At 41.0% G+C, this 9,757-nt stretch overlaps 1 protein-coding gene across 2 annotated transcripts in view; it reads left to right on the plus strand.

The window, feature by feature from the left end:
* Positions 1-3,189, plus strand: part of ercc5 (excision repair cross-complementation group 5) — a 60,232-nt gene extending 57,043 nt beyond the window's left edge. For both annotated transcript variants that reach the window (XM_087987844.1, XM_087987843.1), the window contains exons 15-16: positions 1,309-1,394; positions 2,155-3,189. In XM_087987844.1, coding sequence (XP_087843970.1) covers positions 1,309-1,394; positions 2,155-2,667 — 599 coding nt within the window. In that variant the 3' untranslated portion in view covers positions 2,668-3,189. The remainder of the gene's footprint in view (positions 1-1,308; positions 1,395-2,154) is intronic.
* The last annotated feature ends 6,568 nt before the right edge of the window (positions 3,190-9,757 follow it).

Raw genomic sequence — 9,757 nt, forward strand, 5'->3', positions numbered from 1 at the left:
ATTTTCCAGGCAATGACCATCCTGAACAAGAAAGAATCTAACATCTCTCTTTGTTATTCAATGGTATTGAGATTACTGAAGCCCTCACTGTCAACATGCATGGGGGTTATCATTGACCTGAAACTGAACAGGACTGGTCAAATGTATACTGCAGCTACAAGAGCAGGTCAGACGCTGAGACTTCTGAGGTGAGTAACTCAATTTGTAACTCCCCAAAACCTGTCCTAAAGCCGACAAGGAACAAGCCAGGAATGTGATGGAACACTTTTCATTTGACAATGAGTGCAATTGCTACACCATTCAAAGTTCAACATCTCCCAGGAGAAAAACCCAACTAATTGGCATAACATCACATCCCACTTTTGAAGTCTTGGTAAATTAATGGCTACAAAAGGGTATTATCCCACCTCTGTCTGGGTTTTGTCCTTGGTGGGGGTGGGATCTGCACAATTCATGAAGACAAAAGTGGGTGGCCTTTTCTTGAGGGTCCTCTCAGCTCATCAAAGACAGTTACCCCAAGATGATTAGATTCTCTACGAGCTGGAAACAGGCCCTTCAGCCCAACAAGTCCACACTGACCCTCCGAAGAGTAACCCACCCAGACCCATTTCTCTCTGACCAATGCACCTATCACCATGGGCAATTTAGAATGGCCAATTCATCTGACCTGCACACCTTTGGACTGTGGGAGGAAACCGGAGCACCCGGAGCAAACCCATGCAGACACTGGGAGAATGTGCAAACTCCACACAGACAGTTGCCCAAGATTGGAATTGAATCCGGATCCCTGGCGCTGTGAGGCAGCAGTGCTAACCACTGAGCCACTGTGCCACCCCAAATCTTCCCCCTTTGACCCTCTCTCAGTCTCTTGAGCCTGACCCCCTCGCCTGGCCATTTTCCACTGAATTCTACAGGTGGGATTCCAGTTCCCATGGACTTTCTGGATCTTGTATTTAGAGTTACAGGCAAACTGCTCTCTGACCAGAGAACTGAACAGGACGATATCCATTTGTAACACTCCAGTCTACCATGGCTTTCCACAGCACCTTTTTTATAGCCGTCATTTGGTTCAAAACACAAACTGACCAGTATCATCGTAGCTAACACAACCTGGACTTGAAAGTATTCTAGCTAGACTGAGAAAATATGGGCAATATTAGAGCCATAGAGATGTACAGCATGGAAACAGATTCTTTGGTCTTACTCGTCCATTAAGAAAACAGACGCAAAGCTCTTTTAGTTAAACCTTGCATTAATAATTTGTCATAATATTCTTCACTTTGTAAAATTTATCTTTAACTTTTGGCAAATTTTGTGAGAACCGTTTTGGCTGGACCAGGAAGAAAACTGATGAAGTTCTTTTACCTGTCATGAAGCAAGTCAATGCCCACCAGGTAAATCTTCACAGTTTCAGTATTCCGTTATCGAGAGTCTCATTGATGTATTTGAATGTTAATCACTTGGAATGTATAAATAAGCTGTATTTAATGAATCTGAAATGGGGTCATGTGTAACAGTTAAGTCACAACACCATTCTTTTCCATTGGTTTCTAATTACCAATCCAGTGCTGAAAAATAATATCCTTTTCTCTCATGGCATCTTAAGTGAAATAGATTAGAGGCCCCTTTAGTAGTAGCAAATGAAAGCACTGGAATCAGAGAAGCTGCTTCTTCCAAGGTCCACTGATGTTTTAAAAAAAAATTCTCATGTTAGTAGTGTCTTTATGTTGGATCTCCTCAATGTTGGTAACATTGAGAAATACATTTGACCATATGTGCAGTCGGGTCCAATTTGCGAAGTTTTTTTTCAAGAAACAAAAGAAGTGAATAAATTGTCCCATGAACAACAAAAACAGCAGGCACATTCTTCCTCCAGCAGGGTGGTTTGTGTGTAAAGTTACATACCAGTCCAGTTTGATACTGATGGGTGTCTTGTGTTCACTGTCACCTGGGCTCCAAGGGAATGTTCATTTGGAATACACCTCAAAGGGAGAAAATGCTGCTATTTTATATTTTGGTTTTATTTTAGAAAATTGAGCTCCATACTCATTCTTTCTCTCAATAACATTTCCTTTACTGTATTCAATATTTTTCAGTGTGCTGATCTTCAGCTTTTTTTTTGTAAAATGTTCTAATGACTTATTTCTTTTGCAGTCTCAGCTACGTATTGATTCCTTCTTCAGAATGGAACAACATGAGAAGCAAGCAATAAAAAGCCAAAGGCTTCGCAGGGCTGTGACTTGTATGTTGAGGAAAGAACAAGAAGCTTTAATGGAGAGCCAAGGAAGCACTGGGATGGTCGAAGCAGCCGGTGATTCAGCAGTGGAAGGGAAGAGCCAGCAAGGAGCATCAGGAGTCAAAGGCAGATCCCATAACTCTCAAGTACTGCGTGGAAAAAGGAAATCTCCAGAGCAGCCTTCCGGAGGAGGTTTTATTCAATCCACAAGTTTATCTAAAATGTCTGATGACTCTGAAAGAGATGAAGTTAAGCCAAAACATTCCAAAGTTATGAATTTGCATAAGAAAACTCCAGAAAAGGGCAAGACAGCCAAAATGGGCAGCAGCTCAAGTGATGAGAGTGATGATCATATTATGGTAACAGCTAGACCTGTGTTTGAAAAGAGAGGAAAGGGTAAAACTAAACAAAGAAAAAAGTTGAGAACTTAAGCAGGCGATGCTTCCTGGTGCACTTTCTGCACCTGTAAATTTTTTCGAGCCCAAATTTCCAATTGCTTCCCCTTTTTTGAAAAGACAAATATTTAATGATTTATGTTTGTGCAAAGCTCTTGTAATCTCTATGAATTTAGTGTTACACACAAGACACAGGCCAAAGCCTTGTTCCTAAGTTGCTTTAAAGTGCCTACAAGTTAGTTACATTGACTCTAGTTTGGCCTTTGTAGAAATTTCAAGATGTTCTACGATGCTAACATTGTCTGACCTGCTGATTATGTACCACTGCCGAGAAACCTACCATTATGAATGAGTGGTACATTTTCTATGTCTTCACTATCAAGTGCAAAAAATGAATTTCGTGTTTTGTAAAACTAGATTGAAGATATTTTTAGGCTCTACAGAAGGCAAAATCATGTAAGCAACAGGGCCTAGCTTTGAATAAGTATGTTCAAAATATGTGTATATTTGTACTTTTTAAATGTGTACCATAATACAATAGCTTGTAGACAAATTAACGCATTGCCTTTTTATATGTATCCTCACGAAAGACTGCATTTATTTTTGTGATCTTCTACATCTCCCTTTCTCAGAACCAATACCAGAATGGTTACATCACTAGATTACATTCCACGCTGGCTATTCCATGTCATCCTGTCCTCCATCCTGTGTCCCTTCTGCAACTGGTGGTTTAAAAAAATTCTGTAAATTAATTTACAAACATTGCAAATATAACACTGAGCATAATTTTCTAAAATTGCTTTGTGGTGATGCCAGGAACTGAAGGTATTCCTTTGTTTAAAAAGGTGAGGCCAGCTCACCTTGATCTCAGTAAATTTCTTTCAGTAATAGTGAAGAGTTTAGAAGTGATAACTCAGTATAGTCTCAGTAGCTACTTGGGTGAATACAGGTTAGTTAAAGAAATGCAGGTCCAGGGCTCTCACACAGTTTCTCCTGAAGACTCAGTTCGATTCTCCCACTTTCTTCGTCTCTTCCATATCTGTTCCAATGATGGCTGATTCCACCTGATTGACAGGGCGCTTAGCCAAGTTTATCACATTTCTACTGAGACTGCTTGCCCTGCCTCCAAGGACCATAATAAGGTTCCCTTTGACCTCGGTTTGCAGCCCTCCAGCCTCCACATTCCAAGCATCATCATCTGATCTTCCTATCACTTCCAATGTGATGCCACCACTAAACATAACTTCCCCTTCCCTGTCAGCATTCCGTATGGACCATTTCTTTTGTGACACTTTGATCCATTCCTCCATCTGTCCTAGCACTTCTCTACCTCATCTTTCTCCCCCACCTCCCTTTCTTGCAGCACCTTCCCGTGTGTTTACAGAAGGTGTACCTGCCCCTTCACTACTTCCATCTTCACTGTTCAAGGCTCCAGACGCTCCTAGTTGAGTAGCGACTTGCATGAATTTCTTTCAGTCTTGTCTCTTGCTTGCTGGGTGACCACTTTGCAAAACATCTTCACTCAGACGAGAAACATAACCCTAACCCTCTGGTCATTTGCCAGTTCAATGCACTGTCTCACTCACATGCTCACATTTGTTCCCAAGGTCTGCAGCAGTGCTCCTGCAAAACCTACTCCATCCAGGAAGTGGGAACCCAACATTGCCCTTTAGTGTTGATGTTTTTCTGTCCTCTCTTTCCTCCACCAAATACCCTCCCACTCCCCTCCCCCTCCACTGCCAGTAGGAATTAAATTGTTCTGACTTCAACTAATGGTAATACTGAGCTAGTCAGACCTTGGAGTGAAACTTGGCTTGATAGATGGTGTGTTTTATTTTTGCAGCCATGGTGGTCAGTTACTGAACATATTAACACAAGGCTGCCAGTATTCATTAACAAAAGTACACAGTTTATTATCCAACATAAAGCTAAACTGCACATGATAATTTAGGAAGATCTTGGCATAAACCGCCAAAATAAATATTCCCAACAAATTCCTTCACAGATGCTCAAATCCAGTGACGTCTCATTCCTATTTTAACTCATTAATTTCTTAGCAAGTTACAGGCATTTCTTTTTAGTAACTTTCTACACATTCAACAGATGTGATTCCCTTTGTTACTGCCTCTCCTTGAGATACACAGGCGCCAGCTCCTTCACTGACAAATCCAACTGAACCGGTTTGCTGGTGGAGTGGAGAGCAACCAGTGTCCAGCTGATTGGTTGGGTTGGAAAGTAGGCTGGAAAGATCAGGCTGTGATGTAGGTTCCAGCCTTACCTGACACAAACAGGTCCGGCAGTGGGCAGCTTTAACAATATCCAGCAGCTCTTGGCAAAGCCCATTGTTTCAAAAGTATCCACCAATCAAAAAATAATTTATTCCCAATGGGAAACAAAATGCTAATTTCTACTTGTTATAGACAGTTGTGATGAATTTGAGAAACATTCCACAAGTGCAGAGTGACATTGGAAAGTGATTATCTCAGACCTGATATAAACGATGGCATTTCATTGTGCACCACAGTGTTAGTGAAAGATTGCATATGACTGACTCGTTTACTTCAACCTGTGTGTGAATCATAATTAAATTGTTTATTACTGGTTTCTCCTCTTCATATAGCAAAGGGAAGACACAATCTTGTATAATAAGCTGGGGTTTAGGAGCTAACCTTTCCTTCAAAATTATTAAAACTTGTGTATGCCAAATGTTGTTGAAAAAGATTGGCTATCATATCTTAGACAATGGGGTGCAATTAACTTGATGGAGATGTTCAATTCATTTTTAAATGCATTTCCTTCTGACTTAAAATGAACATGCAACAAATAAGCTAGAAGTATTATAAAATTAAGTAACGCAAACACTTCAGTTATCAATAAAAATGTGAATGATCAAGCTGGAATAAATTATGTGAAATCTTGCACAGAAGCATCAACATATAACTTCTGCTTACAAATAAAATTAGAACAGGAGAGAATATTTACATATCTAATATAACTTTCAAGGCAAAAGTCTTAAAGATGTTTTCCTTAATAATATTTTTATTCCTTTGTCTGTTTATAAGTTTAGTGAGGAGCTATTTTGAAGAAAATGGAATGTAATCCCTATTTCTGACTTTAAGGTTATAAGCAAAAAAGGCAGCCTTCTCTAGATTAATGAAATAAATTGTTTCCATCTTGGAAATTCATTAAATATTTAATGATAAACCTTTAAAATTATTACTATTCCATATTAAATTATTTCTCAATACAATTACTGATAGACATAACTCATTTAAATATTTGAAAAAAATTATATCATTTCACATATTCAGTCTAAAAGCGCATGTGTTAGTTAAATATCAATTAGATTGAGCCAGCTAATCTAAATTGTTTCTGCTGATGTAAGATGAAAATCCAGTTCTATAAAACAGTGAATATATAAATGGAAGATGACTAACTTGAAGGTACTGGGGGAACCACAAAGCAGAAGTTCTACATCCCATTAGGTCTGTGTAGACAAATCCAACTAAGCCCTGCATCCTTTGTTCCAAGACCCCACAGTTTGAAGTCTGTCTCGGGTGTTTAGGTAGCAAGAGGCAGCCTTTTCTAGGTCAAGGAGCCCTGGAGAGAGGGGTTGCAGAAATCCTGCACTGCACATAGAGCTGCCAATCAGTCAGAGATCAATATGCAGCACCAGTGGGAGCTGAACAGGGCTGACAGGACAAGACTGGCTTTCAGCAGATACTCCTCACTCCCAATCCAGAGTTCCTCCATCAGGCTCTGAGTGAGATTTGAACGTGGGAGCCGCACCCAGGAGCCTCCAGCTCTGTGTTCTGATGAGTTGACTGCCTCAGGCAAAACTGGTTAAAAAGCAGCAGCACCATTATTTGTCCAGTTTAGGAGAGAAAAGTCTATGCCGAAGCCTTCCCACCACAGACTTAGAGCAGATTGAGATCAGATCCTTCACCAAGGAGCAGACACCAAATTCTAGCAACAAGGTCTCCAAGGAGGTATCCATAGGTTACATGAACAAACAAGGGTTTAGCTGATCAGGTATAAAGTGAGAAAGTGTGTGTTTATCCAAGACATGCAAAGATGGTATAAATTATGGGGAGCCGTCTATTATAATTGGTGACATTACTGCTTCATAAACAGTATACCATTAAGACTGGCTGAGATTAGTGATTTTAAAATTGGTATGAGATAAACAAAAATAACTTGCATTAATAAGGCACTTTTTATAACCTTGGTACATATCCCAAGTATTCAGTTTCCATGTTGTTGTGTAAGGTATTATGGTAATCCATTTGCAAAGTCCCAAAAGCAGCAATGCATTACTAACCAGTTAATCTATTTTAGTAATGCATTTTCAAGGATAAATGTCAGTCCACCAAGGAAACCCAATCCACTATGAATATGTCATGGATTATTTACATCTTCCAGGAATCTAAACAGTGCACCAGTTTGATGTTTCATCTGAAACACACCACCTCTGACAGTGCAGTTCTCTCTAAGTGTTACACATAACGAATCAGTCTGGAAATGATGGGTGATAATCCCAGAAGGTGGAAGTTGTCTGGTCAAAGCCTCCTAATGCACTGGATGATATCACCATCTTCTGCTCAGCTCCACTTTCAGTTTGCAAACTAATGAATGTCTGTGACCATTTTTAACTCCCCTTAGGAACTAAAGTAAATTGCAGGAAAGGTGATATGCAGTCTTTACCCCTTTAAGAGTCAGATCGCAACCTGAACTTGCTGGGTCTGGTCTATTCCCCCCTTCTGTTCCATGGTGATCACCTCAGCACCAATGTACCTGTCATCACCCTCACTCTGTGGATGGCCCTAACAAGCTGTCTGTATCAACATCCAGTTAGGTCTTTTATAAAAGCAAAACAAACTTTAATGCATTTATAGGACAAAAGCAAACAAGCACTATTAATACTATGGCCTACAACTATGTTATGCATTCAGGATCTACCTCTGCCAGAAATTCTCTTACAAGATGCATCAAATCTAAAGTTATTTACTTCTAAACGGACATATGTTGCAATCTTCCATAGAATTTTCAGCTCCAGCCATTCCCTGAAGTGCATTTCCTATCTGTTAGCTGTGATACTTCAACTTCCTTGTTCTTGTTACTTTCTCAATACTTCCAAATCAATCTGCTTGTACCTTACTTTGCAACAAGTCTGTTTGAGACCTTTTGTAAATTATTCCACTATTTCATCTGGCCATAGAACATAGAACATAGAAGAATACAGCGCAGTACAGGCCCTTGGGCCCTCGATGTTGCGCCGATCCAAGCCCACCTAAACTATACTAACCCACTATCCTCCATATACCTATCCAATGCCCTCTTAAATGCCCATAAAGAGGGAGAGTCCACCACTGTTACTGGCAGGGCATTCCATGAACTAACGACTCGCTGAGTGAAGAACCTACCCCTAACATCAGTCCTATATCTACCCCCCCTTAATTTAAAGCTATGCCCCCTTGTAATACCCGACTCAATACGCGGGAAAAGGTTCATACTGTCGACCCTATCTAACCCCCTAATCATCTTGTACACCTCAATCAAGTCACCCCTAAACCTTCTTTTCTCTAGTGAAAACAGCCCCAAGTGCCTCAGTCTTTCCTCATACGATTTTCCTTCCATACCAGGCAACATCCTGGTAAACCTCCTCTGCACCCGTTCCAATGCCTCCACATCCTTCCTATAGTATGGCGACCAAAACTGCACACAATATTCCAGATGCGGCCGTACCAGAGTCTTATACAACTGCATCATGACCTCAGGACTCCGGAACTCAATTCCTCTACCAATAAAAGCCAGTACGCCATATGCCTTCCTCACCGCACTATTTACCTGGGTGGCAACTTTCAGAGATCTGTGTACATGGACACCAAGATCCCTCTGCTCATCCACACTACCAAGTATCCGACCATTAGCCCAGTACCCCATCTTTTTGTTATTCTTCCCAAAGTGAATCACCTCGCACTTAGTTACATTGAACTCCATTTGCCACCTTTCTGCCCAGCTCTGCAGCTTCTCTATATCCTGCTGTAACCTGCCACATGCTTCCTCACTGTCAACAACTCCTCCGACTTTCGTATCATCCGCAAACTTGCTCACCCAACCTTCTAACCCCTCTTCCAGGTCATTTATAAAAATGACAAACAGCAATGGTCCCAAAACAGATCCTTGCGGAACACCGCTAGTGACAGCACTCCATGAAGAAACTTTGCCATCAACTACTACCCTCTGTCTTCTTCCATCCAGCCAATTTCTAATCCAAACCTCCAACTCACCCTCAATGCCATATCTCCGTATTTTCTGCAGTAGCCTACCATGGGGAACCTTATCAAACGCCTTACTAAAATCCATATATACCACATCTACCGCTTTCCCCTCATCAACCTCCTTCGTCACCTTTTCAAAGAATTCAATAAGGTTTGTGAGGCACGACTTGCCCTTCACAAAACCATGCTGACTATCCTTGATCACATTATTCCTATCCAGATGTGCATAAATCCTATCCCTTACAATTCTCTCTAAGACTTTGCCCACAACAGAAGTGAGACTCACCGGCCTATAGTTACTAGGGCTATCCCTACTCCCCTTTTTGAACAAGGGAACCACATTTGCTATCCTCCAGTCTTCTGGGACTACTCCTGTAGACAAAGAGGACATAAAAATCAAGGCCAATGGCTCTGCAATCTCCTCCCTTGCTTCCCAGAGAATCCTAGGATAAATGCCATCAGGCCCAGGGGACTTATCTATTTTCACCTTTTCCAGGATTTCCAACACCTCTTCTCTACATACCTCAAAGCCATCCATTCTACTTATTTGTGCCTCAGTATTCTCATCGACAACAATGCCCTGTTCCTGAGTGAATACTGAAGAAAAGTATTCATTCAGTGTCTCCCCAATCTCTTCCGCCTCCACACGCAACTTCCCCCTACTATCCTTGACTGGACCTATTCCTACCCTAGTCATTCTTTTATTCCTAACATACCTATAGAAAGCCTTAGGGTTTTCCCTAATCCTATCTACTAAGGACCTTTCATGTCCCCTCCTTGCTGCTTTTAGCTCTCTCTTCAGGTCCTTCCTGGCTACCCTATAACTCTCAATCGCCCCAATTGAA

This window comes from Chiloscyllium plagiosum, unplaced genomic scaffold, assembly GCF_037043375.1.
Source record: "Chiloscyllium plagiosum isolate Xiang-an unplaced genomic scaffold, Cpla_swu_hap1 HiC_scaffold_6, whole genome shotgun sequence".
Lineage (NCBI taxonomy): Eukaryota > Metazoa > Chordata > Chondrichthyes > Orectolobiformes > Hemiscylliidae > Chiloscyllium > Chiloscyllium plagiosum.